This window comes from Diplotaxodon limnothrissa, linkage group LG15, assembly GCF_057381915.1.
Source record: "Diplotaxodon limnothrissa isolate DT_005_m linkage group LG15, D_limnothrissa_male_GT1.1, whole genome shotgun sequence".
In the NCBI taxonomy this organism is placed as follows: Eukaryota; Metazoa; Chordata; class Actinopteri; order Cichliformes; family Cichlidae; genus Diplotaxodon; species Diplotaxodon limnothrissa.
In genome coordinates this window covers 18207341-18235300 of record NC_140610.1, presented here as the reverse complement: position 1 = coordinate 18235300, position 27960 = coordinate 18207341, and the positions used below count along the sequence as shown (strand labels likewise).

The window sequence follows — 27960 nt, the reverse complement described above, 5'->3', positions numbered from 1 at the left end:
AGTTATGGGAAAGTTCATTCTCCAAGTTGCTATTGAAGTGTTCACAACAATAGTAACTATCAGTGCTATCAATAGCATTGTAAATGTATACTTATCTCCATAGATAAGCATAAATGGTGATCATTAAAACACACACACGTTACACAGCCTCTGGTTAACTATTTACATGAAGCGGCAGCCTCAGTTGGCACTAAAGTGAACGATAGAAGAGGATGGGAAGTAATCAGCGCCACATACATGTGGGGAAGTATCACTGCCTCATTCAGGATACCTGAATGTGCAGCTTCACAGCAAAACAGTATTCAAGGGTGCAGTAAATGTGTAACTCGCTGAATCTGTATGCCAATATAAGTAATTAAATCAGATAATTTACAACAGGGATGAATGAAAAGATTGATTGAAATGAAGTGAGAATATGTTATCAGCAGGAACCAGACTCCATTCATAAATCAGACAATTTACAGACCTTGCTTGTAGGGTACTGCTCAAAGCTGGTAAAACCTGACTAAAGATGATTTATGAAACAGCAGCCATCATGCTATAATTCAGCTTACAGTCAACACCCCAAGCAACAAATGTTTTCATAATGATGCTAATAAGTTTGCCATTACCACAGTATTCTCACACCACACCATAGTGGCCCATAAACCATTACACAATCTTTTATTACAGTGCTTAGATGAGTATCTTCCTCAGTTTAACATCTAGAGTCATAAAACACACAAGGAAACAAACAACAAAGAAGTTTCAAGGCTTCGCATGTAAAGATTTTATTCCTTGGAATGTATTCCACAGTAACACAAACCTCTTGTAGGAATGTGTTATTGCCAATAGAAAACACAGTAATGACACACTTGAACACATCACACAGGCGTCCCACTTGTTCACAGAAATGGCTCGAGGTATTGGCTCGGCAGTGATCATTACGTTCTCCCTCCTGCCAAACGTTCGCTTGTAATTTGCATTTGTGCTTCGAAAGTCACCCGAAAGTCACGCCTGAGCATCAGCAGGATGGCAAGCAGCACGTTTCTGTGATCAGGTTACAGTTTAGTTTCATTCATAATCGAGCTGGATCCATTTGTGCCATTGATACTGAGAAAGAGAGAAATACACATTTCAAGTCAAGCTTAAACAAATACACCTGAATGTAAAATATTTAGCAAGTCTGACACAACAGCAGTGAACGTGACATGGGTCAAAAAAACTAGCAGACCAGGTGTCGTTTCACAAGGCTGATAACCAGCTTCGCATCACGAGAAGCAGAAAAATGTGACTGATAACATGATGGAGGCCTAATTTTAAAACAGAAAAAAAAGGATATGACTTTATTAAAGAGGTGTCAGCTACAAGATGTTACACATTCAAACAGCTTCAAGATTTTCCAAATGTATGGAGGTCCAAAGTGCTCAAAACGATATTAATTTACATTAAATGACTTAACTAAGATAAATTGTGTTTAAACTTTGTAAACTAAATTTTAGTTTACAAAGGAATTTATCTGTAAAGATTTGCAAATGTAATTTTTCATGGCTGTGTCTTGTCTGTCCATCGACACCACCAGGAAAGAGTGATGCAGTTGTAAAACAAGAACATTGTGAATAATATTTTCCCAAATTTTCAGTCAGAATAAACTCTCTTACAACCGGATGTGTCTTGCCTTTGCTCCAAATCAAAATGAATAGGAATTACCATTTGATTAATACTCCATGCTGATTTCAAACATCTGTTTTTTGTTTTAAATCAACCATATCAATAGTTATTCAGGAAATTACTTAACTCACAATTTTCTTTTTCTATTAATTTGAACTGCTTTGGGCCTCCATAGTGGGCCAGGAATGGCTGTTGATGATATTTCAGAAAAACTGATAACAAAAATGGCTAAAACAGAATAAATCACCTATAACTGCTGAATTTTGATATAAGAGTGGTCATGCCTGGTCTGCTAAGTTTTGTTTGACCTACAGTACAAAACAGTGCTAAAATTAAAGAAACTAACAAAACTGCAAATGCACCTTTTGTATCTCTAATTTAAGCCGCAGCACGATAGTTAAACAGATTTTGGGTGCTTTGTTTTGGTCCTGAGTCACCTTTAGCATTTGGCACCAATCACCCTGTAATTATACATTAATAAAAACTGCACAAAAAATACATTCGCCATTGCTCATCAGCTATTTCTATGAAAAGGCAATTTTTGGAGTTTGTTTAGCAGAGAAATTTCACTAATGACTACGTATAAAAAGATGGAATAAAAACGACTTTAGCACATCGCAGTACAAAAAAAAAGTGGGTTTTTTTGTTGTTTTTTTTTAATGCACTTGAGCTGTCATTTAGTTAGTTTCTATCACGGAGATGTTCTTGAATTTCCAAAAGCCCTGGGCAAATAAGAGGTAGTAGACATGTCTTGTGTAAACAATTACTGGAATGGCCGTTTGGTGGCACAGTTGGAGAGCACACACTACCCTTTGTCTCAGAGCTGGACAAGATTTTAAAGCAGTTACACGCACCAAGTAATGAGGTCGTAACTCCCACTACCAAAGGGAGGATTAGCCTAGTGCAGCTTGGTATCAGTCACAAACAATTAGAGAGAGCAAATGAAAAGTGTACAGTAGTTTGCTAAAGCAGCTAAATCTAGTGAGCATGCTGTCCTGTGGGTCATCTCAGGTTATGATAATAAACTGTAGAGAGGCAAGTGAATGCATTAGCACAAAGTATTATATTCCTGATCTGTGGTCAAAATCACTACTTAATTTGTCACATAGAAAGCAAAAAAAACAAAACAATCCTATGCAGACATGCCAGCTGAGTCTGCCGGTGTACTGTTAGGTCAAATCCGATTGGTTATTGCAGTTCAGTTCAAATACTGAGCCTTGTGAAGGAAAGATCCGCAGCTGCTAGAAGGCTGTCCTATCCCAACACCGGCTTCTCATTCTTGGAGCAGGATGACGTCAACGTTGTCGTGGACGCCCTGCAGAAGCAGCTCCCCCTGGAAATCGATCACCTTCTTCTTCTTGGCGGCCTTCAGGGTGCCCACCAGCGCTTCGAAGATGTTGGCACAACGGTCGTCATTAAACAAGACCCCGAACTTTACGCTACATTTACCGTCAGCGTCTGAAATAAGAGATTTAAACGATCGTTACAGCTTCGGGCAGTCAATTAAAATGACTGTAGCGATTTCAATCTCAATTCAATTTCAAAATAAAATGAAACAACCTAATTTTTTACTCCAATTAAAGTACCAAATCATTTCAATTGATCCCCACAATTACAGACATTCATGCCTATTATGTGTATTTGTAAAATAACTAATGGACACACCTGCATTAACTCAGAGTGGTTTGATCCACTGCCGTGTTTATAGAGGCCACCCTCCACAAACGTGGCAGTGCCACCCTGTTTCCAAAAAACCTTGACACACCCCTGCTGCAAATGGCATAACTCTGAGTTTATTTGTTTCCTGCTTTAGAAGTGGTCAGAACCACAAATCAACACTGGATGACTGCATGATTGTTGTTTATTAAAGCTCATGGGATAATATATCAAAGTACTTCAAGGCAAACCATGTCATTCAGCAATATACAATGACAGTTTTGACTTACTTTTACTGCCGAGTCGCTGGATCTCTTGAACCAGCAAATCAATTTCATGGGAGACGTTCATTGTTGCTGCAGGCGAAACAAAATGCAAATAGTTGCATTAGCTTTAAATCTGACGTCACGGTTTTGAGTGCACTAGACATGAAACTAAACAATTAAACCTGTATTGCACAATTCTGACCCAACTTGTCTATTTACTACTGCAGTGCTTTAGATTATTATGGTTGATTTATAACTCTGCTGCCAGGGCGTTTGGCCAGACTACATAAAACTTGGCTGCCTGTCAGCTCCTACATCGATTTTAAAATCTATTTACTTGTTTTTAAAAGCCCCTGATGGTCTTCTTGCTCCAGTATTCATGTCTCACATCCTCAGTGCGTAGGGTGCAGTATGGATGCTACATCCTGTGAGTAGTTCCAAAGTGCACGACAACACAGCTGAGGAGGCAGATTTTTTAACTTTTACACTCTGAGTCACGAAGCAGTCTGCTGTAGAGAAAGAGAGCAGCTGAAGTGTTGAAATCTTTAAACATCTTCAGCCCAGCTTTTGATTGAATATGGTAAACAGACAATTTATTTCTATTTACACTTTCCTCATTTGATCTAATCTGTAGATTTGTTACATTTGATCTACCTTACATTTTTAAATCAATGAGTAGAGCTTATAGATTATTGTGCATTAAAACACAATGAAGTCTATGCACTGTGATGCATTTTATTTTGTCTAATGTCTTCTATTGTACTTACAGGCCATTTTTTATGTAATTTTAGATCTGTTTTTTTTTCTTTTTACACGTTGAAAGTCTTACCATTACACATTACCGGTACTTACTTTTTGTCTAATAAACATCCGTGTAGCACTGTAAACAGACATACCTGGTGTCATCTGAACAAAATCTGACTGATTTATTGAGTGATCATCCACCAGTAGAGGAATTTTCTGACTTTGGAAAAACAAGGCTAGATTTAACAGCAAGTGCAGTAATTAAAGTTAAAGAGCTGTATTTCGTCAATAAATATGCGCCAAATTTTCCTTTCTTTTTTTTTTACATTTTAGACAAAAGTCTTAACATTTATTCTAATCATGAAATTGGGATTATCAGAAAGGCGTTTTTTCAATTTTGTTCCTTTTGTGAAGGGTGTTTTGGGAGCTGGGGGACTTTCATTAAAAGAAAACAAACTCAAAGTCCAGTAAACCCATAAATAAATGCAATTTAATTATATATATATCAGACACATATAAAGGCACTCGGTATGAGTACAACATATAAAAGGAGGACTGACTGCAGCAATGCAACAAGCTCCAACACGAGCAGGGCGGACTCATCAATGCGGAAGTAAGGGATTAGCGTTCACGGCTAGCCAAACCTGCTAATAAATACTTCTTGCAGTTGATTTATTTCAGAGATGTGCAGACATTCTCAAGTGCTGAATAATATTAGCAGCTCGGCGATGTTTTACGCGACTTCAGGTGCAAAAGAAAAGACTCCTCTGAGTGGCAGATGTGAGCTCGCCGGTATGATTAGCTTCTAACATCCGACAAATCCTCCGCTGAGAGGGGAGCGAGGAGTTATTCAGACCGATGAACGGTTGGAATAAATGATGGAAAACGATGTAACACAAGCGAATATAACACCGACACAAGGATATGAATTTTACCTGATTACTTGGGCTTGTTTTTGCTTGTAATGAGGTGAGGGACGACTTTCTGATGAATCGGCACCGGTGGAAAATGATGCTGCGTTCAGAGTGCGCTCGGAGAACTCCACCCTTTAGAAATGGAACAACAAAGTGGTGTAAAACGAACGGAGTGAATGTGTTTAATATTCAAAAAATAAGAATATTAAACAGAAGCATGAGATCACTAAGTTATCTTAGTAAGAATATGCATGTAAAGATAATGCAGTGTTAGTGTTTATTTATATAGCACATGTGTGAAGCTCTACAATGTCTCCAGGCAATAAAAATAACAGAACAAAAACTTTACAAACACATAAGATAGAAGTTGTCACACCTGTTTTAAGCCTGTTTTTTTAAGTACACACAGCTGTAATTGACCTGTGGGAGCAATTTAAAGATCTGTACCCGATGTCCTGAGATGTCTTTACCTTAGGATCAAAGTATTCTACAACAAAACACAAGACAACAACAACAACAAAAATCCCTTCACAATAGAGCCCAACCAATATTTTGTTTTGGGAGCCAACACTAGTACTTAGGTCGTAAACAAATCCAGTAATGGTTTATATTCTAAATGAGGTAATTATTAACTCTAGTTCAAAAGCTAGTTCCCTTGAGGACACTCCTTGTATGCTGTAAAGTCACGAAATGTATGCTATTCCCCACAAACTGCAGTTTACAATGTGTATAATGTTCCCCCCATAAATCAGAAGTACAGAAGCTCTTGTCCAACAAGCCACAAATTTCAGACATTTCCGCGATTAACTAATAATTACCTACTCGTAGTGGAATGCTGTGAAAATGTGCAACTGTTTTCATTTACTGGCTTAATTTGAGTAGATGTGACAAATTCCCTACAACATATGAAGGCAACACGAGCGCTCATCTGACTTCATCGTGACACGCTGCCGATAGTTTGATGGGCTGTGGCCCATATAAGGTATTGAAGAGGCAGGAGACCGCGTGTTGTCCTACGTTTCGGCCTCTCCAAACTATTTCTTGCGTCTCCAAGAAACACACAGGTGCTCAGCGAACACAAGTCCCATTGCAACACAGAAAGAGCTTGTTAGAATAGTGTGCTGACTCCAAATGCTGTTACTTTTTGTTCTGCACATTGAACTCTATTCTTCTCCACCCCATCCCTATACCTCTTATGCATGCACTGCAAATAACAAAGCAGTGACTCCATCATCATAGTGTTTAGAACAATGGAAAATATTACATATGTGAAGGATTACTAACCGAGCAAAGGCATAAAAACTCAGAGGGCCCCAAAAAGTTGCAGTTATTCAACAAGTTTATTAAAAATATGTATCAAAATGCAGTTTAATTAACACGTTCTTTATTTTATTTTATGTTTAAAGAGCACTATACAGAACTAGTGAGAAGCAGATCTTGAAAAGGGTTTTTTTCCCCCAAGTAGCTGACTGTTGCAAATGTGTCACCAAGACGTCAAGACGGTTCCAACAAGAACCAGAGTGAAATAAATAGAAAACAATTTATTGTTTTGTTACATAGTTCCAAGAAACGACTTTATGTGTGAAAACATTTCAAATGGCCACACAACTAATCATTGGAGTTAAATGTCAGAATATCAGACACAAAAAAACAACAACAATGGGCAACTTATTTGCGGGGGGGGGGACATGTACATCTGTATAGCCACTGCAGTATCAAGTCGCGTCTCTATCAATTATAAACCATGATATGAGTGCAGCTTTTATTTTGGAAATTACTCATCCGGGTCCCCGAGCCCAAGCAAGCTCGCGCTAACTCGGACGTCGCGAAGTGTCAAGCTATCTCATGAGAAACCTGAACTGAGACCGGAAGTGTATAGAGTGTGACTTCGCTATAAAAGAAAACTTCTATTCCATTTTTAGAAAATGCTTTGAGTGTTTGACACCAGTGACAGAACTTGACAATTAATTATCTCATTTATGATTCACTAGTTAAATTGAAACATTTAATGGAAAATCTGAACAGATGTCATTACATCAGATTTTTTTCTTGTCTTTCTTTAAAAGGCTCCCACATGATAAGACTTAGGGAAAGACTGCTCAATTTAATTGTTACCGATTGTAAAAGTTAAATTGGGCGTTTTCCTTTATAAATACAAAGATGCCACAAACATGAGGCCTCGGGCTTAATGTGGAGCACAGATTTACACAGAAATATGCCACAACTTCTGTCATCCATTTGTGGTTTTATCCTAAACAAAAATAACTGCACAAAATTGCATGTTTTGTTTTAATCATAAATATTTTTACATTTGTTATCTGATTCTAAATACCTAGGGTCAAATATCTCCAAGTTTTTTGCAATTGTTACACTTACATGTTTCAGATTAATAAACTATTGTTAATGTCGCACAAAGATAACCTGAGTAAAAATAAAATGCAGTTTTAACATAAATATTTCATTTTTTTTCCATTCAAAAAGTAATTGCCCCTTAACTTAATAACTGGTTGTGCCACCCTTGGCAGCAAGAACTGCAATCCAAAGTTCGTCATAACTGGCAATGAGGCTTTCACGCCTCTGTGGAGGAATTTTGATCAACTGTTTTGTGCTTGTGTTATAATTCAGCCACACTGAAGGGTTTTTGAGGATTAATGGCCTTTTTAAGGTCATGCCAAAGAATCCCAATCTCAAGTTTAAGTCTGGGCTTTGAGTAGGGCACACCAAAACCCTCATTTTTTTTAATCCATTCAGAAGCAGACTTGCTCAATTGTTTTGGATCATTATCCTGCTGCATAACCCAAGAACTGAACAAACTGATGGTTGGACAATCTCCTTCAGGATTTTTTGGTAAAGAGCAGAATTCCATCACTTACAGTTTGCAGTGTATATTTACTCCGGTTATATTTGTCTAACAAAATGTGTGTGTTGATGTGAAACATTTAAGTTAAGTGTGACAAGGAAGGAGGCAAATACCTTTTCTCATCAACTGGTTGTAACAGGTTTATAAAGAAATAGAAAATAAAAGGGGACTTCAAAAAAGTTCAATTACAGTGAAAATTGTAAAATCTAAATACAGTTCTTATATTCTTTCAAAGGCCTAAAAATGTTGGTACTTTAATGGCAAAACAATAATTTAACTTAAATCACTATGAAAATATTAAAATAGTTGAACTGCAGGCGAAGTGAATACAAAAGTTGTCAAGTGTATAGTTATATGTAGTTTACTCTTCCAGCACAAAATGATATTTTATAAAAAATAACATAAAAAATAATACATGTATACAATCTATAAAACTAGATGCTTCTGAGTGAACGCTATGTTTTTCTTTAATCTGAAGACTCGGACCGGAAGTCTCCTCTTAACTCCGCGTGACTTGACACTGGTGGCAGGAATGGCGGCTATGATCACTGGAGGAAGGAACCAAGAGACCCTGAAACTTTACTTCTGACGGCCCCGCAGAGGAATGTGTTTCTAGTGAAGGGCAGAAACACCCTCCTGTAACGGATTACAGCGAGAAGAAGTGCTGTAACGTGAGATCACGGCGGTAGATGTCCGGGTCGGGGAGGTAGACGCACTTTGCTAGTTAGCCTAACGTTAGTGCCACTGACTTTGATTCAAGGTAGCTGTTAGCCCGCTGCACTACTAGCCAGCTGTTGGCTACTTGGCTTGGCTGGCCCAACAAGTTATTAACTGTGTGAAAGCAACCTTTATTTGAATATTCGAGTTGGGATCGGCTCCTGCTTGGTACACAGTATTAGGGACGTTTACAGAGATTGGGATAAGGCGCGTTGGGAACATCATTACAACAGCTAACCTCAACGTTAGCTCGGCTTAGCTAAGTTGGGATCCTGAAGTCTCGCCCATTTTTTGGATCCTGCCCCAGCCATTGGCTAAGGGCTAATCAACAGCCAACTTGTGTTCTTTTCAGGCTCATTTGGTACTACGATGGAAAGTCTAACGCTGAGTGATGTCGAGCAGAAATATTACTCGGATTTGTTCGTTTACTGTGACACGGACAACACTAAAAAAGTGGCTTCCAACGGGAGAGTTCTTGACCTTTTCCGGGCGGCCCAGCTACCCAGCGAAGTTGTCCTGCAGGTAAGCTAGCGTAACCGTGTTATCATTCAGACTGTGAAGGTGTGCGTGAAACGAAGGGCCATTGGGGGATTTTTGGTAAACTTGGCTGGCAGGCTGACTGTTGGAGCTGTCCTGTCAGCCAGTGTCGTTGTGGTTATTTAGCCCGGGTGCTTAGCAGAGCTGCGCAGCAAGAGAGACACACCTTCTTCTGGCTAATGTTAGCCTTAGCTAAACAGAGTAGGTAGACAACTCACACAATTTATTTCTTTATTGAGTTTTTTTTTCTCTAACTGACATATTATACATGCAATAAAAGCTGGCATGCCCTCTTCAGTTACCTTTCTGTGGGTATGTGTTGAACTGTGTATCTAACGCACTAAATACTTCTCATTGCTCTTGCTGCCCACTCTTTCCTGTCTTCTCCCTCCATCAACATCTGCCTTTTTTGTTCATTACTGGCTAACATGGTGGAAATGCCTGTGCCTGCACGCCTGTGATCCACAGAAGTGGAGACTTTGTTTATTAACCCTCAAATACGGATTGCCTTCTTGGTCAGATTGCAGAGTGTCCCTGCTCTGACAACTTGAGTCATGAGTAGCCAGTTAAACTGCAGCAGCCCATTCTTGTGACTCCAGATCTCTCAGCATGGCCAATATTTGCAGTTTGTGAGTCAGCATCCTTTTCAAGGTCAAGAGGGGGGGGGGGGGGGGGGGGGGCTGTGTGGTGGGAGAATTAAGGAGCGTTGTAATCCTACCACTTCCAGAATCTACACTGAGCTCTGTGTTGGCCCGTGAGACACATACTGCTACAGTGTCATGTTGTAACAGGCTGAGAAAAGTCACTGCTGCTTTGTATCCAGTCATACTTGGATAAAGTCCCTCATCGGCAAGAAAAGGATCGCTGGTCAGCTGTGGCAGTTTTTTTTTTTTTTGAGTGACTCGCAGCACTTAAGGGCACCCTCTTAAACAGTTATCCTCATGTTATAAAATCTTACCAGTAGTACTAATCCTGAGGTTTCAGTTGTTTCTTTTAACCACTTTATCTTTTGTGTGTAGAAGGCCGTTTCATTGTTTTGTAAAGGACTACAAAACATGATAACCAGACTTTTTACGCATAGAACACACTGGACATCTGCTTGTGAACATGGCAGATGAGACCATTCTTAAGGGAACAGTTCATCGGATAATTTAAACAGACACTAAACGATAGCTGTTGTTTATTCTCCTTTTTATTACTTGGATGCTATGTTTGCTTAGAGGAAAAAGCTGCTCTTTCAGATGAATACAATGTTGTTAACTGTTCTCCCTTGTCCTTGTGTGCGTGGGTTTAGATCACAGAGCTATGTGGAGCCACTCGGCTGGGTCACTTTGGTCGGAGCCAGTTCTACATCGCTCTGAAGCTCATCGCCATCGCCCAGTCAGGGCTGCCTCTGAGGGTGGAGAGCCTCAACTCGGGTGAGTCCATAAATCGAAGTGAGTCATTGTCATTGTTGTGCATTGATTTCTAAACAATACCATTACACAATTGTGGTCTAGGTCCTCTCTGAAGTACTTTTAGACTTTGGTTATATAGAGATATACTGTTGTTCTCAGGCTAGTTAAAATGTTTCAGGTTAGAAATGAGTTTCATGAATTTCAGAGACAGCTGTTCTCTTCATCACCAATCAATTACATTTAATGGCAGAGCTATCATTTGTCAATTAGAGTCTTAAAGGTTTTTTTGATAAGAAAAAGGTATTTATCTCAGAACTGCATGCATGTGGTGCAGTGTATTTTAAGATTTTCATACAAGCATGTTCTCATGTTTTTTTTAAAGCTGTTTCTTTGTATGTTAGCAGGATTATTTAATACTTTTTTATTTTTTTATTTTATTTTTTACCACATTTGAGTCTTGGGCCATTGTATAAGCGAGTAACTTTTGGGATAGATCCAGATATGGTTAATAGAGCTTTTGGAAGGACTCTTTACATTCATAGACACAAATCAGATTCTTCTTCTTATGCCTGATCCCTGCAGGGCTCCCACCCTATTCCTAATGTCCTTTTTTGTCACACCAAAATTCTGCATGTCCTCTTTCACTACGTCCATGAAAAAACTCCTCTTTGTCTTTTCCTCTTGCTTAGCAGCTCCATAGTTAACATCCTTTGTCGGCTGTATCCACTATCCCTACTCTGCACATGTCCAAACCATCTCAGCCTTACCGCTCTAACTTTGTCCAGACTGCTCAACCTGAGCCGTCCCTCTGATGTACTCATTTCTAATCCTGTCACTCATGAGGAAAAAAGTCTGCCACCTTCATCTCCGTCATAACCGGTCTCACTACCATCCTGTAAACTTTCCAGTTTAACTCTTGGGCCTATCCTTCTGTCACAAATCGCCTCTGACACTCGTCTCTACCCGCTCTGCCCTGACTGCACTCTGTTCTTCACCTCTCTTGTGCACTGTCTGTCGCTTTAGAGGTTTGACCCCAGGCATTTAAACTCATTCACTCTGTGACTGCCTTTGCTCCTTGCGTCTTCACTATTACGACTGCCTCCCTCTGAAATTAAATGAAAATGGATCAAATTAGAGAATGTATTTATGTAAAGAAAACAAACAATTGCTGTCTGATCCAGAAGAATCCAAAAGGAACTTTTTAGCTTTTGGATAATCTATTTCATACGCTGGATGTTTGATACATAGGGTGTCTCATAACCCTGTGTTTCTAAAACTGGGAAAATAAACACTGGTACATTAAAAGTAAGCTGTAAAAAGAGAACATTTTAAATGGAAAAATGGCTCATCTTGATTAGTTGATGGGGCAGATGGCATCACATTGCTGATTGGAATAGTATTGGCCATTTATTTGTGTCACCAGATGATTGTAATAGTATGAGCTGTTTCGATGACTTCCCTATTTATCTTAAGTAAACAATGAAGCCATGGTGGGTTTGACTGCAAAATTGCGCTTTTCTATTTGTCCCTGTTGAGTTCTCTCGAGGAAAAAGAGAAGGAAAAACGCGGCGCATGATGTCACACTCATCCTCTATGCAACATGATCAGTTTGGCCTGAATATATTGCAAAATCGATTTCATAATTTGACAACAATATGAGGAAGCAAACAAGTCACTTCCTTCTAACAAAAGATTTAGGGATGTTTGAGCTCGGTAAACCTCGCCCTCAACTCTCTCTTTGTAAAGTTGGTGCTTTCTCAGAAGTAGACAGTTAATTACAGGATTTGGAAAAAATGTTTAGTTTACTCAGTGCTTTCAGAAAGCTTGAAGTCACCACAGTTGTTCCAAAATATTAAATAGAAAGTTATTTCTGGAGCGGAGGCTTTTGGGGTAATAATACAGGCGTTCAGAAGCAAAGGCGGTGGTTTGGTTTCTGTGTGCTTACTAAAAGACAGAGCGCTGCACATAATAATCCTGTGGTGAAACAATTCTTTTAACCAGACTTAACTTAGAGATATAAGAGGATATTGTTAGTAGGTTTAAAGGAAATTTCAACCTTTTGTTAAAACTGATTATTTTTCTTAAAAGTAGATTCTCATATTCACAATGCTTGAAGCAGCAAACGACTTGTACTTTTGGTGGAGGAAGAAAAAAATGTATGGCAAAAAAAATCCAGATCACTTTCTTCCCACTAGCTAATCAATTTGTTGCTGAGTCACTGAAACCATAGTGGGGTCATATACAACAGGATTAGCTTATTTGGGTGTCTTGGTCTTGGGTCTGTTTGCTTACCCACTCTCTGAGAAAGCCATAAACACCAGTAGAAAGGGTTAGGGTTAACAATATTAGTACCAGTATCAGTTCAGTATCTGCCAATGAGGCTGCCTAAAAACTACAAACCCTGCTTCATTCAACCATAGTTTTGTGGCACACGTTGAATTTTTGAATCAGTTTTTTTTTTTTTTTTTTTTTTAAATAACTGTGGAGTTTAGAAAGTCCTGCCTCGCTCGTCTTTACCTCCTTGAGATTGGATTGGTTTGCCTGAGACAGATTTGCATTAGTTTTTTAGCAGAGGTTGACCCAACATAGAAGGGATTAACGTTTGATTTGGTCTGGATCCAGGATTTTTTCAAAGGTGTCTTTAGCATTGTAAGATAGAGCAAACAGAAAAAAATACATTCCCCAAGGGGGAAAAAAAGAAAAACAAAAATGGGCAATCTACAGTGTGGTAGAAATTTTCAGTCTTAGAGCAGGCATGCTGGCACGGACTGTATTCCTGTGTTTGTTTATCACAGATCTTTGTTTTAAGTCCTCAGCATTAAGAGTTAAGAGACAGCAAACATACACTCGGTGTGGCAGTGTGTTTCATTTTCTATTTGAGGAAACGGCTCTTTCTGAAAGGTATACTGTTGTTCCCATTTTACAGCAGTTACTCTCTTTCCAAACCCTATAAACGTCAGCTGATTGCAGCAGGCACAAGGATTCTGGGAAATCTACGGAGTCAGTAGTCGGTTTTTCTCTCTCGAAAGCCAGAAGCAACTTCTGGACTCTAGTGCACTGAAGTTTTCAGCTGCTGCTGAACAAATATTGAAACTGAATTTAATTTGTGTCTTGACAGTCAAGGATCTACCGTTGCCAAGGTTTGTGGTGGGGAAGAATGAGGCAGAAGCGAGACATGCTGCACTGTACCAAGATCCCGACAGTCAGGGATTGTACCCTGCCCCCGGTACTGCAGTAATACCCAGGCCACCTGGCAGGGGTCACCAGAACAAGAAAGGACATCCCTCATCCACTTCACTTCCTGTCCACGAGGTCATTCAGCCCCTGGCAACTACTATAGAATCACAGGTTGGTAGTAGCAAATGCAAGAATCGATGTTGCAGGGACGATTGTATACAAACTTAATATTTCTTTGAACAACTGAACCCAGTGGTTACTTGGAGATAAGCTGCTGTGTTTCCTGTGTTTTTCCTGTGTATACTTGACAGAGACATTAAAAGGGACACTCAAAGCATCTTGAATTGAAATCTATAGCAGAGCAACAAAGTGGTGGTGGAAATGATAAATTCTTTTCAAAGCCTCCATTTGGGGGAAAAGTCATGAAATTTTTAAGTGATCTTTACCAGATTCGAGTGGTGAATTTCTTTGTCGCTTTTATGTGTCCATGACTCATTGAAATTAAAGTCAATGTTGCTTCAAAGTAACTGCAAATAAGTGTCCAGAGTGGGAAGACTTGCCTCTGGAAGGACTTTGATGTTTGAATACATTCCTTTCTGAAGTTTTCTGCTGCGGACTTAAGTGTGTTGACACGTGTGTCAGTTATTTAGATTTCTTTCGCAAGTTTTAACTTGTATGTGCTGCATAATCATTCACTAGTTCCTTCAGCATCCCTTATCTGTGATGATGCAGATAAGAACTGATTGATGTAGCAGTTATTGGTCTTGGTTTGGATGTGGCGTGTTGAAGATTGACGTCTTGTTGTGTATTAGATGTGATCTAAAGGTTAACGCCCAAAACACTGAACTGTTTTAAAGCAGTAATACTACCACCTTCAAATCATGCTTATTAAAGTTTGCTGATTCCTTATATGTGTACTAAATGTCTTTTTAACTGCTTGTTTATTTCATCGGTTTGTTTTTTTTTTTTCTTTTTTTTAATATGTCACCAGCCTGAACCAACGTCCCCAGTGGTCTCCCCTCACCAGTCTCCCCCAACCTCACCTCATTCCTGGAGGAAGCACAAGCGGCAACACAGTGGAGGAAACGCAGAGCGACAACCTGTGGTGGCAGCAACTGGAGCCGTGTGGACGCAGTTCAGAGAACCACAAACAGGTGACCCACTTCTTAATGATAGTTTCTCAAAAGGAGAACTATTCTGCCTATTTCCAACAACATATTTCTAATCTTAGACTCTGCTTGAGTAGCTTTGCATTTGCATTTATTTCCATTCACAGTTCAAAGCAATCCTTATTATTTATACGGATGCAAATCATCCCTTGACCCATCTTCTGATTGGGTGCCCATCGTAAACAGAAGGTCTGAATGCCAGGCACGTGGGGCTTCTGGACTCATCTTGGAAAATGTTCAAATCTTTTCAGATGTTTTATAGACTAAATAATTATTTAAGATGATGATGAGCAAATTTGTTGATAATGAAAATAAGGACAAAGAGAAAGAAAAGTGGCAACAATTTGAGTTAAAATGGCTTTTTTTCTTTCTTTTTTGCCCTCAATAAAGAAAAAAAAGGTAATGCATGTGACAGGGGTTTCACTTGCAAGCACTCACGAGCAGCAGATGATAACAATAACATCTCTAAGGGCAAACAGAAGTGACAGTGTGGTAAAAGTTGCTTTTAGCTTTGACTCCAGTGATAAATTGTCGTTTGTACCACTTCCTGTTGTTTGCAGCGCCTACATGCTGTTAATGATATTTGCTGACACAGACACTTGCTGCAGTTTGTCATTAGGGGACCAAAGTAATTGTGCCTGCTTTTTTTTTTGTTTTTTTCCAGCATAAAAAGTAGTTGAGATATTACAAAGAATGGTATGAAAACAAAACTTCTTAATTAACATTACTTGCAAAAACATACTTTCCTGTCCTTCTCCTTTCAGGTCCAGTGGCTGGCGATGGCATGTGGCTGTCCCACTCACCACCTCTTCCAGGTCAGGAGAGTTGGGTCAGTTTTACAGCGGACACACCGCCTTCCAGCACGCTTCCAGCAATGCATCCATCATCAGTCCAGGTACAGCACTGTTGGTTCGACTCGCTTCCTATTGCAACAGGCTTCATTATACAAGCAAGCTAGAAAGATGCACATCAGCGTTCCATCTTAAATTACAAGGCGCTAGTTGGATGTTGGATACACTACACTGATTCAGTACTTCAGCAGCAATAATGTGAAGTAATGGGTTGCCGTATGATTTTTGTCAATCTCTCACATCATTGTGGCTGAAACTTGGCCCAATGTTGTTAATATTGCTTCAGTTTGAAGTTCATTTATGGGCGGTTCTCCTAAGGCCCCGCCACAACATTTCAGTCAGGTTGAGATCTCGACTTTGCCTGGGCCAGTGCATCGCCATGATTCTTCTCTTTTTCAGCCATTCTAATGTAGATTTGCTGCTCTGCTTGGGATCATTGTCCTGTTGCGTGACCAAGTTTAGGCTGAGCTTTATCTGTCATTGTTCCAGAAGTCTTGCCGTTTGTTCAGATTTCACAAAACAGCATATAGTCCTGTGAAAATCTTCTTTTTCACAATACAGTGAACACCCACTATTTTAAATAAGGGCTCTGATTACGGAAATGAGTTTTTTCATTTTCACCAGTGAAATCCTTGAACTAAACCAAACAGCTATAAGGTGAATCGTGGCCATATATATAAAAAACAAACAAACAAACAAACATTTGATTTGGGTAAAAAAAACAACCCCTAAAAACATAACTACTCAACACTCTTGTGTTGTGTGCGTATTTGGTAGTGTGTAGCCCACAGTTAGTAACAACAATCACCACTTTTGGAGTTTTTGACATTTTGCACTTACTAAGTGAGCTGAGATAAAATTAAGGTCAATCATTGCCAATATAAAAACACTGAAATGCTCAGAAATATTTTGGATCTATTCTATCTTTACCACCATTAGCCAATCACTATGCAGAGATGGGACGAGAAGACAGCAAAGTGAGGCTATAAATTAAAGGACACATGTACACCCTCACAATACAGACCTAGAGAAGGTGATACAGTTCAATAGAGCATTAATAGATCAGCAAGTTACAAGATGACCACACAGAGTATTTTAGCTGGAAAATGTGATGCAAATGTCTGCCATCAGAAACTGCAAACATAAAGCACGAGATATCACAGTAACCACAATCGGGCCTTGAATGTCAGCCAGCATCTTGTATCAGTACTTTATCTGCAAACGCTGCTGCTTGACTGAAACATGAGCAGCTTCTGTGACATTTCTCAGGCAAAGGCCTCTGTACCCACTGTCTAATTATAGGTACACATCATGCCCTCTTTTAGTTTCTTCTTGTCGTTCTGAGCTAACAAGCAAAAAGTCAGTTCTACTTTAGGCTGAAAGTTCTGTAACCATTGTTTTGTTTCAGTTTTGAATATTATTCTTTAAAGGTTTGATTTCTTGTAGTGCCAAGTTTGTATGTATGAGTAGGGGGCCAGGGAGACACGCACTGTACATACTAACAGTGAAGAAGCTGGATTTGCATAGGTTAAAGTGTTATTCTTAATACTTAATTATGCTCGTCTTTCTTAAATGTTTCTGTAAATGGGTTCTCGTAGGAAAGCACAACAATACGAACAGTAGCCTCAGCTGCAACGACCAATGAGATCCAGCGACAGTCCAGCACGTACGATGATCCGTGGAAGATCACAGACGAGCAGAGGCAGTATTACATTAACCAGTTTAAAACAATTCAGCCTGACCTCACTGGCTTCATACCTGGTAGGAACAAAAATACACACACACGTGCTATCAGGATAAAACATGGGTTATTAATAAACTGTGGTTTCTGCGTGTTTCAGGTTCAGCAGCAAAAGAGTTCTTCACTAAATCAAAGCTACCGATTTTAGAATTGTCACATATTTGGTGAGTCACTGCTCTTCTGCTATTTATGGCCTCTGTGTGTGTTTGTGTATCTAAGGGAAATTAAGGGCACCATAAACACGCGTTCACCACCTGAATGGAGTTGATGGCCACATTTAACAGTTTGACATGCGGATATGCTGTAGGTTAGAGCAGGATGGGCATTGATCTTTGCACCAGTGCTCCTTTGTTCTATTGAAAGATCCCTAATTTCATATTTATAAAACTTAATAGGAAGCTGTAGTAAAAGCTTTATTTACTTTTTAGACAAGTGCAGTGTGTGGCAGTTAATCCTAAAAACACCAAGAAGCTTTTCTTTGCTCTTTATCAGAATGTATCATCACTGATCGGACAGCATGTGCAACCTGGATATGGTTAACTGTTAAACTTCAAGACTAATTTTTACTAAAAAAAAATGCCAAACATCAACAAAGACAAAAGGTTTGACCATATGTAGTTGGTGCAAAGAAAATGTGTTTCACCAGTTCTTTGTTAACTCCAAACCAACCTGGCTTTATTTTGCTGATGAGTAAGACGTTTGTGGCTAATCGAGCTCATCAAAAACAAGTTGTCAGTTCCTGTTTATGGGATTATTTCCAAAGAAGCGTGCAGTGTCAGTTGACACAACTTGTTTTGACAGGATTCATAATGACTAGTATCACTAGCTCTAAGCAGCAAACGCGGCATGTAAATGGGCAAGTCGGATCAGATTCAATGTCTGCTGTAATGCCGTATATGATATGATATTCTTACTGTCTAATGTGTGTTTAAAGGGAGCTGTCAGACTTTGATAAAGATGGAGCGCTGACCCTGGATGAATTCTGCGCTGCCTTTCACTTAGTTGTGGCCAGGAAGAATGGCTACGACCTCCCCGAGAAGCTTCCTGAAAGCCTGATGCCAAAGCTGATTGACCTCGATGACTCAGCAGGTGCTCAGGCTTGCCTCTCTCTTCCTCTCTCTGCTGCACCCTTTATTCATTTTCTTATCTCACACCTCATTAGACCTAGGGTAACAGCGCTATTGTGCAAAACCCGCATGTTGGAAGTAGTTAACTGATTTTTGGGCTGAGCTGCACTTTTCAGGACACAGTTTTGTGTTCTCCTGCCCTCTTTTAACTTGACATTGACTCAGTTGCTGATAGCCATAACAAACATGTTTATCAAGTGTTATAATTCAGTGTTGACCTTGTTTTTTTACATATCAGGAAAACAGCAGAGAAATAGTCTTTCTTATGTGCTTATGCAATACTCAGAAGCAGAAACGATTGCACTTTGAAGTTTCACGATTTTTGCCATTGATGGTTAAATGTAGTTGGCATTTTGACTGCATGAAAAAAATGTTTTATCTCAAGCTCTTCTCTGAAGTTCATCTTTTTGAAGAATCCCAACCAAAAGTAATGTTGTGTGGATTTTTTTAGTTTATTTATGTGTATTTAACTCGTGTCTATTATTTTTTTTCCAGAAGTCCCAGAGCAGACTGCTGATGTTGGATACTCTGCGTCACCAGTAGAGGTGACCCCCAACAAGTCTCCCTCTATGCCTTCGCTCAATCAAGCCTGGCCAGAGATGAACCAGAGCAACGAGGTTCCAACGTGCACGCACCACATGACTATATTTGTCGTTTTTACACATCCTCTAAACTCGAGGCTGTTTGCTTTTGCTCCGTTTGCGTTTGATTCATCTTAATTGCTCAGGGTTAATTAAGTGAGGTTGCTCTCTCTTTATCCATCCATTATAATTCGAGTGCCACGTCATCCTATTCATCATCAAACATATTTTCTGATAATTCAGCACCTCCTCTCTCACTTCTTGAGACTGTGTATGAAAGTCGGCAATGTCCGTTTTGTTTCCACGCCTGCTGATGATGCCGCGTCGGTGTGGCATCACGGCAGAGGCTGAGACTGATGATGTAAATGTGTGATGTCACTGCACTGGCTGACTGACTGACATGTTTTTTCTCACTGTCTGTCTCCTGCAGCAGTGGGAGACGTTTAGCGAGCGCTCCTCCAGCTCACAAACTCTGACCCAATTTGACTCTAACATTGCACCAGCTGACCCTGTAAGTCAATCACTTAGCATGCATGGTTTCACCATTAATGGACAGACATTAACCCTCTCCAGATCTCTCCTTTTTCTCTCTATCTCTCTCAGGTCCTCTCTGTCTCACTGCCTGCATGATGTTCTTTCAAAGTGCAATTAAGTGCATCAGCAATAGAAGTGTGTGTTGTGATTTGGCTTGCTCAGTTTCTATTGGACATCACCTTTTTTTTTTTTTTTTTTTTTTTTCTTTAGAGTCACATCCACCAATCACATTTTAAGATTGTAAGAGATGCATTTTTCCTCACATGATTAAGAACTAAAGGTTGTGCACAATTCTGTTGTGCATTTACTTTTGAACAGTCAAAGTTCTTCACGTTTATGTATTTTTAATTTTTAAACCGTAAACAAATAATTGTCCCAAAAATAGCTCTGACTTCAAATACGGTTTTATATTGCAGGAGTGTGCATCTGTTTTTAGACTGCTTTTATGTACTCCCATTCTGAGCTGAAACTCAAGATTAAAAACAAAAACAAAACACTTATCAAGCTTAACCTATAAATCTCCCAAAAATTAGATTTATCAAAGTTTTCCATGTTAGTCTTAATTGACCGTTGAATTTTCTGCAGTCAGTTTGTGTATGAATGTAAGGCTAATACAGTTATTTTTAGCCATTTGAATAATTTAGAATTTAAGTAAATGTAACCCCACTGATGTAGGAGTAAAAAAAGCCCCAAATCTCTCTCTGCTGTGGAAAAATCCTGCACCGACAGCAGGCCCAAACAGCTCCACAAATTCTTTTTTTAATTTGTTTTTTGTGGCTAAATTCTCCGCTGCCATCCATGCACCAAATCTTAATGGGTGCATAGGATCTTTGCTGTCCAACTGTGAAGAACACACTCGGAGCGGAAAATAATTTTTGAAACAATAACAGTCTTTTGTTTGTTTTTAGTTGTCGTTAGGATGGGGGGGGGAGGGGGTAATAATTGTATGGGCACGTCTTTTATTTTTATTTATTTTTTTAAAAGCTTATTTAGAAAATATGTTTCCAGGTCTTTCACATCTTCTCATTTAAACATGTTTGATGAGATGCTCAGTGAGCATGTCAGCTAAAAGAGTGCCACACAGGTTTTCATGTTGACCCTTCCTCCTCACAGGACCAGCAGCAAAAAAAAAAAAATTACCTATCTTCTTCCTGTCGGTTTGACCCTCTCTGTGTCTCTTTTCCACAGGACACGGCCATCGTTCACCCAGTTCCCATCCGGATGACGCCCAGTAAGATTCACATGCAGGAGATGGAGCTGAAGAGGACTGGCAGTGGTGAGAAACTCTCTGACCTTAAACTGACTGTCCAAATCCTGACTTACAGTTGAATAAATAATAATGATATTGATGCACATGTGCAGCAACAGGCAGACCTCTAAATCTGTTTTTGTGGGCAGCAACGTGAAGGAACTTTAATATGACTGAAACAGAATTATGACCTAATTGCATTAGAAAGCATGCTAGTATGTTCTTTATATACTGAAGAAAAAACATATTGTAACAGGTGGGAAAACATCCAGCTGTGCTAATACAGTCAGCTTACTTTGTGCTTTGCAGAGTGCGCACTATTGGGAAAGTAATAAAAATCCAAAAGGTCACCATTTGAAATGATTCAAAGAGCGCCTCACAGGAGCTTTTATTACTCATATACATGTTTTTGTTTTTCTGCAACTGAGCACGTTTTGTCCAAACTAACAGCCGATTGCTAACATTTAATTTTCCCTGTTGATTGACTGCATTTGCTTCAACACTTTCCCCTGTTTGTGATCTCCCCCTTCCTCCAATATTTAGACCACAATCATCCTACCAGTCCTCTGCTGGCTAAACCTCCAGAACTGTCTGAAGAAGCCAAATTACCCGCCTCCATGAAGTTTGTAGCTGCCAACACTGTAGGTGAGTAAAAGATGAGCTGCTATGGCAGGGAGCTTTACTACGGTGTTCCGAAAACATCATCCGACACATGATGCAGTTATTTATTTGTTTAGCCATTTTAATCCACTTTCTATTTTAAGGACAGACTAGAGCAGGGCGATATGATCAAAAATATTTATCACGATATACATTTGAAAATTTGCGATGACGATATAATTGACACTAGACAAAATACTTTGCAACTCCACAACTTTATTAGTGCAAAAAAACCCAGCAATGTATTTTCACTTAAACAAGCAGCTGTTTTTTATGTGGATTAAAGTTATAGAAAACTTTAACAGTGCAAATGCAAATTCCTTGCTGACAGTTTAACCAAAAGGCATTTCCAGTGGAAACTGGCCGACATATCCTCAGCATAACCATGTATAATATCCACAAAACTTAAAAAGAGGTTATACACACACAATACGCGAGCCTCCTGCCTACGATAGTCGTAATGCTTCAACAATCCATCAATCGGTGCGGGTTTGTAGCTTAGCAAAGTCGTACTGAAACATTTGACAGATTGCTGAGTGCCGTGTACGACATAAAATCGTTTCGAGGTCAGTAAACACAACCAGAATTCATACATAAGGCACACAGGATTATAAGGGGCACTGTCGATTTTCAGAAAAATCAAAGGATTGATTTTAAGTGTGCCGTATTTTCCAAAAAACACGGTAATAACGACGGCCCGCTAGCATGCGCTACCAAAAATAGTGCTTTGTTGTGTATCTGACGGACGAAAGCTAAACCAGTTCCACACCACTGAAGTTGCAGCATTTTTTCAAACCAATTCTGGTTCATCCGTTTCATTCAATGATCCACTTTCGCCCTTCTCATTCTCCGCCGTCGCCATGCTTTTTACGCCATGTGTGTATGAAAACAAAGGCACTGCGCATGCGCGTTTTACCCATATTCTATCGCGATATTTCATTTTCTTATCGTTGCCCAACATTATACTGGTATTACCGTGAACGGTATGATATGGCCCAGCCATAGGTTACATCATTAAGAACAAAATTACAGATAGAAATCTGGCAAGCAGTCGATTTAATGACAAAAGAAAACCCTTGATACTTTAAAGTAACATACAAAAATCAAGACTAAAAATAAATAAATAAATAAAAATGGAAGTATTTTTCCCTTATATGTTGGAAGGTGTCTGTGGCTCAGGTGGTAGAGACAGTTGTCTACCAATCCCTGCTCCTCCATACCACATGTCAAAGTACTGAACCCCAAGTTGCCCCAAATGCATCCATTGGCATGTAACTGGGTGAATACAATAGAAAATACTTAAATTTGGTAGAAAGGCACTATCTTAGTACCATTTCACATTTGTCTTTCCTTGGTGGTGCCTTCATAACCTCAGTTCAGCTGCTGATAGTCCAGACTAAGATTCCAATTTTTTGTGGAAGAATTAAAAAAAAAAAAAAAAAACTACCATTTTGTTAATTTTCTCATGATTTGTATGCTTGTGGGTTTTTTTTCTTTTCTTTTCATGAAGGTGATGGTTACAGCAGTTCAGACTCTTTCACCTCAGACCAGGAGCCAATCACAAGGCAGAGGTTCGTTCATTTTCTGTCTGTCCTTTCTGACAATTACTGAAAGTGATGCTTTTGGGTTTTTCTACTTCCTCACATTGTTACTCAGTTGGTCATGTTGCAGCTCTGTTCAATGATCAACTCCAGACCTGAACTGTGATGAATCGTGTTGTAAATAAAGCACTGTATCCTGTGTGTAAATCTTTAAACATTAATGTGCTCAGGTCTCAGTCGGGTACGTCCCCAGAGGCTTTGAAGGTGGTAGCCCCGCCTCCCCCTCCACCCCGTCCCCACCCCTCCCACTCTCGCTCCTCATCTCTGGACATGAATCGCACCTTTGCTGCCACGTCTGCCACAGGACAACCCCAACCCTCTACGATAGCTTACCCTCCTGCTGTGCCTCCACGACCGCTTCCCACACAAGTAAGAAAAGTATTTTATGTGTCATTGGCATTATTTGTGATTTTGATACTACGAAAGCTGTCACGACACCCTTTCATCCCTCCCCAGACATCAGTACCACTCACCGGGCATCGCGTAGAGGCGGAGAGTATACCAGGAGGCGCGGCGGTGCTCACCACCACATCCCCACAGCAGATTCCCCAGCAGCCCAACTTTGCAGATTTCAGCCAGTTTCAGGCCTTTGCAGCCTCTGAGCAGCCCTCAAGCCTACCAGAGGTGGACAAACACATCGAGCCAGGACAGGTAGGTCGATCCTGGAGGGTCAGGGTTTGGAAATAGAATGATGCTCCTCTAGACAACATCAGTTCTTCTCAGAGATAGCATTTATAGTCTGGCTTTGTGTATAATATGTTGATGTTAATGTATTGATTCTTTTGATTTTTGAATGTATTTCTTTTGCTCTTTCCCAAAATCCCCAATTGGTTGTTTATTTTAGTTTTCCTTCCCTTTGTTATATAATGTTCTAAACCCACACATTGATTGACAGATTTCATCCATGTTACCGTTTTTTTGTTTTGTTTTTGTTTTTTTTGTCTTCTAGTATTAAATATTAGACTTCTTATGAAATATTATTGTTGCAAACCATCTGCAATCTGCATCTTTTAATTTCTTAACTGTGGCTGTTGTGTTACATTTGAGTAAACACTTTCACTTTCACATGCATTGTTTGTTTATGTCCGCAGGGGGACAAGCCTTCGGAGGGGGCCGGCCCCTTGAGAACAGTTAAGAGTGACGGCCAAGCTGATGAGAGACCCTCAGCTACAGTCAACTCTGTACGTCTTTGAACTTTAAACTCAATAAGACCAGTGGTTTTTAAACTTTTTGTGTTTGTGTGGAACATCAAGAGGCAATCTGAAATTCATAGGCACACTTGTTTATTAGACTGTGTGAAAGTGAGGTAAACTCTTTGTTGTCCCGTCAGGGAGCCAAAGGCTCCTCCGGCCCCCTGGCTCCTCCCCCCAAACCTGTACGTCGAAGGTTGAAGTCTGAAGACGAGCTGAGGCCGGAGGACGAGCAGCACGGTCCACAGAAATCTAACGTCATAGCCGCCGTCCTGGCCACTCAGCCTTCCATTCCCAGGTGGAGAAACTTGCTTTGGTTGGGGACACTTTACAGGGCGTTGTGTTTATCAGCACTTTAGAAAAAGCATATTTCTCTGTTTGCAGGTCAGTTGGAAAGGATAAAAAGGCGATTCAGGCTTCAATCAGAAGGAACAAGGAGACAAACACTGTTTTGGCACGACTTAACAGTGAGCTCCAGCAGCAGCTGAAGGTATGGAAGACATTAGTAGTGTTTTCTAGTTTTAGCAAACAGACTTTGTTCTCCTTTTAACTCCCGCTTTGCTCACACCTGTTTTCTTTTCCCAGGATCTGCTTGAAGAAAGGATATCTCTAGAAGTCCAGCTGGAGCAGCTCAGACCCTTTTCCCATCTTTAACCTACATATGGAGAGCAACTCTACTGTAGTTCATCTGAATCAAGGCTGTGGCCCTCGTTGTGACTCCTCCCTTCCTCCTCTCCTTTTCCTTCCATCAATCTCGGCTTTTCCCGGAGGCTTCAACCTGCCTCAGGGCATTCCGTTAAAAACTGTCACGCTCAATCACACACTGCTCAATCGTAAACCGGACAGACCTGAGGGCACAGTCTTACCAGTGGGAGGGGATCTTAGAAACTGGCACTTTTCACTTTTTGCTAAAGAGAGGCGAAGGTGAGGAGGATGACGGCAAACTGAGAGGCAGAGCGCTCCAGCTCCAAGTTCGCTCTGAAGATAAAACTGCTGGTGTCTTGATTAAATCACTCTCTGAATGACTGAAGGAGAAACGCGGAGTGTATTTGTCATGTTTGTGTGACTGTTTGTGCATTTGTGTTCCTGGTGGCTGGCACCAGTATGCTTGACTCGGCTGCACCAAACTCCTGCAGAAAATTTAAAAAGGGGGCGAAACAGTTTTCTTTTCGTCTTTTGTGTAAGTGAACTGAGACGACCTATAAAGATTTTAGACCTTCTAATATCGTCTGATGTCACAAACTCGACAGGTTGGGTCTTGTTTATTACACCGAAATTGACATGGAAGAGTAAAGACGGGCAAATTGTGCTTTAAGTGAGCATTATATGCTAAAACTTAGAAGTTTCTGGTTTATAAAAAAAGGTTACATTTTTCCTCTTTTCACTTTTTGATCCGTGCTACTACTGTAGTGCTCTGAAGGCATTTCTTGTTTTTGAATCCTCATGAATGGTCTGTTCTGCTGAACACGTGGCACCCATGGCTGTCCATTATTGTGAAATAATCCAAAGAACACAGATTTTATGGGCTTGCAATGGGACACATGAAGACCGAAGGAAGTCTACAGCACAAATCATCCGTCGGTACATCGGTCAATAAGCAAGTAAGGATAAATTTGTCTTTTTCTAAATGGAGTTTGGTGTAGTCGCCTCTCTATTTGTGAAACATACTGGGCTATCTCCAGACAGGACCTTTTGTGTGTTTGTGTGGGGCTTAATGACTAAACCAACACGGTGAAGGCTTTTTTTTTTTTTTTTTTTTTGGTGACGCATCCTGTGACATGAACTCAGTCCACCCTTCCTCTCTTACCGCCCCCTTCAAGTCTACATGTAAACATTTGCGTGGTTGATGGCATGATGCAGTGAGTGAAAGTGCCATGTCTTCTGTTTTTTTTTTGTTTTCTATGTGTTACAGTGTTTTGTTTTTTGGGATCGTGGTGACTGAAGGGTTTCACTTTATGCCAAATGACTGAACTTTCACTCTTCTCTTTCACTTCCGCTCGGGCTGTGTTTGAAGAAAAATGCACCACCTTTTCTTTCCCTGAAGTTTTCTTCATTTACTTTCAAACCTAGCTCTGGCTTGACATTTCAGCTTTCTTTCTAACGCTGTGGGTTTTGTTTCCTTTTTTTTCTTTTTTTTTTTCTCTCCCAAACTTTAACTTCACCTTTATGAGTCAAGAACAGACGTTCATATGAAGGGTTTGAAGATATTCCAGCTGTTTGATTGCAGGAAGCGGCGTTTATGAAGAATACATTTGTTGCTGATTGGGGAGAAGTTTGCCTGTGATTTCTCTTCAGCAAACATGTGCACAGATCCAAACTGATGCAGCAGGTAGTGATTTTTGATGATTTAAAAAAAAAAGAGAGAGAGAAAACAACAACAAAACAGCTGTTTTCCAATCGGGCAGTCAGCACTATGCAAGAATGGGCGATACATCCTCACAGACCAACTATACCTAAGTGTTTGTCCGATGATAGTAGCAACCATGTGAACAGTATACTCTGGTTTTTGTATCGTAGCTCTTCCAGAACCTCATCTACTGTATGTTTGTGATGTATTTTTGCCTTTTTGTTGTGTTTTTTTGGGGTGGTACTGATGAGCAGTCAACTTCCCCGGGCTCCTGGCTCCAGAGGGAAGTAAACTCCAGATCAGTGTTGTATCAGGGCAGTTTCACCTGAAATCTGTGGGTGTAGATGAAGCTTAACAGGAGACCAGTCAACAGAGTGGGAGACCTGAATGTCCCAACTGCACTTTGAACTGAATCCCCACCTTCCCCCCCCTCTTGTTCCCTCACAATTTCTTTTATTTGTTGTCTCTCTTTGCTTACTTTTAATCTGCATGTTGTCTTTCACGTGTATTTAAAAAGATGCTTTAAGATGAAAAAAATGATGAACCACTTGTTTTATTTCTCATGTTTTTGTTTTGGTTTTTTTTGGTTTTTTTTGTGCCAGTGTCATAAAATGCCCCGTTTTTGGTCAGTGAATTTTTCTTTTATTAATGATTTATCCTTGTGTTGTTGTTTGTTTTTTTTTTTTTTGGTGAAGCATCAGTCTTCTTCTAAAGCCTTACTTCCCCCGACGGCGTTCAGGTTTCCACAGCGGCTGACTGACCTCTCTTCCTTGTTTTATCAAGGCTCGCCTTCTTTTTTTTTTTCTGCTATTGAGGACGATGATGTAATTGGTGTGTGTGTGTGTGTGTGTGTGTGTGTGTGCGTGCGCATGTTGTTTCCAGACCTGGAACTAGTACCATTTAAAACCCTGTTAGACACCTTCAAGTGGGATTGATTTTATTTTTGCTAGCACAACAGCTCCCTCATCATCCTTTAACCCAAAAGGCAATAC

The 27960-nt window shown here is 40.0% G+C and overlaps 2 protein-coding genes across 3 annotated transcripts; one reads left to right on the top strand and one right to left on the bottom strand.

The window, feature by feature from the left end:
• Window positions 1–2923: 2923 nt before the first annotated feature.
• abracl (ABRA C-terminal like) lies at window positions 2924–5308 on the bottom strand. Its single transcript, XM_085373019.1, has 3 exons — window positions 5252–5308; window positions 3597–3662; window positions 2924–3108 (listed from the first exon to the last, which is right to left on the bottom strand). The coding sequence occupies exons 2-3, from the start codon at window positions 3655–3657 to the stop codon at window positions 2924–2926; spliced, it is 246 nt and encodes an 81-aa protein (XP_085229145.1). The 5' UTR covers window positions 3658–3662; window positions 5252–5308.
• Window positions 5309–8614: 3306 nt separating this feature from the next.
• reps1 (RALBP1 associated Eps domain containing 1) lies at window positions 8615–26799 on the top strand. Of its 2 annotated transcripts, XM_085372807.1 has the most exons (20): window positions 8615–8796; window positions 9160–9329; window positions 10639–10762; window positions 13860–14089; window positions 14910–15072; window positions 15852–15982; window positions 17537–17699; window positions 17780–17843; window positions 18614–18768; window positions 19302–19423; window positions 19818–19898; window positions 21110–21197; window positions 21714–21815; window positions 23341–23401; window positions 23602–23800; window positions 23888–24082; window positions 24523–24612; window positions 24762–24919; window positions 25006–25111; window positions 25207–26799. In XM_085372807.1, exons 2-20 carry the CDS (start codon window positions 9177–9179, stop codon window positions 25273–25275), a joined length of 2454 nt encoding a protein of 817 aa, XP_085228933.1. In that variant the 5' UTR covers window positions 8615–8796; window positions 9160–9176; the 3' UTR covers window positions 25276–26799. The 2 variants fall into 2 exon arrangements, with proteins under 2 accessions (XP_085228933.1, XP_085228934.1); XM_085372808.1 differs by lacking the exon at window positions 19818–19898 and having other exon boundaries at window positions 8615–9329.
• The last annotated feature ends 1161 nt before the right edge of the window (window positions 26800–27960 follow it).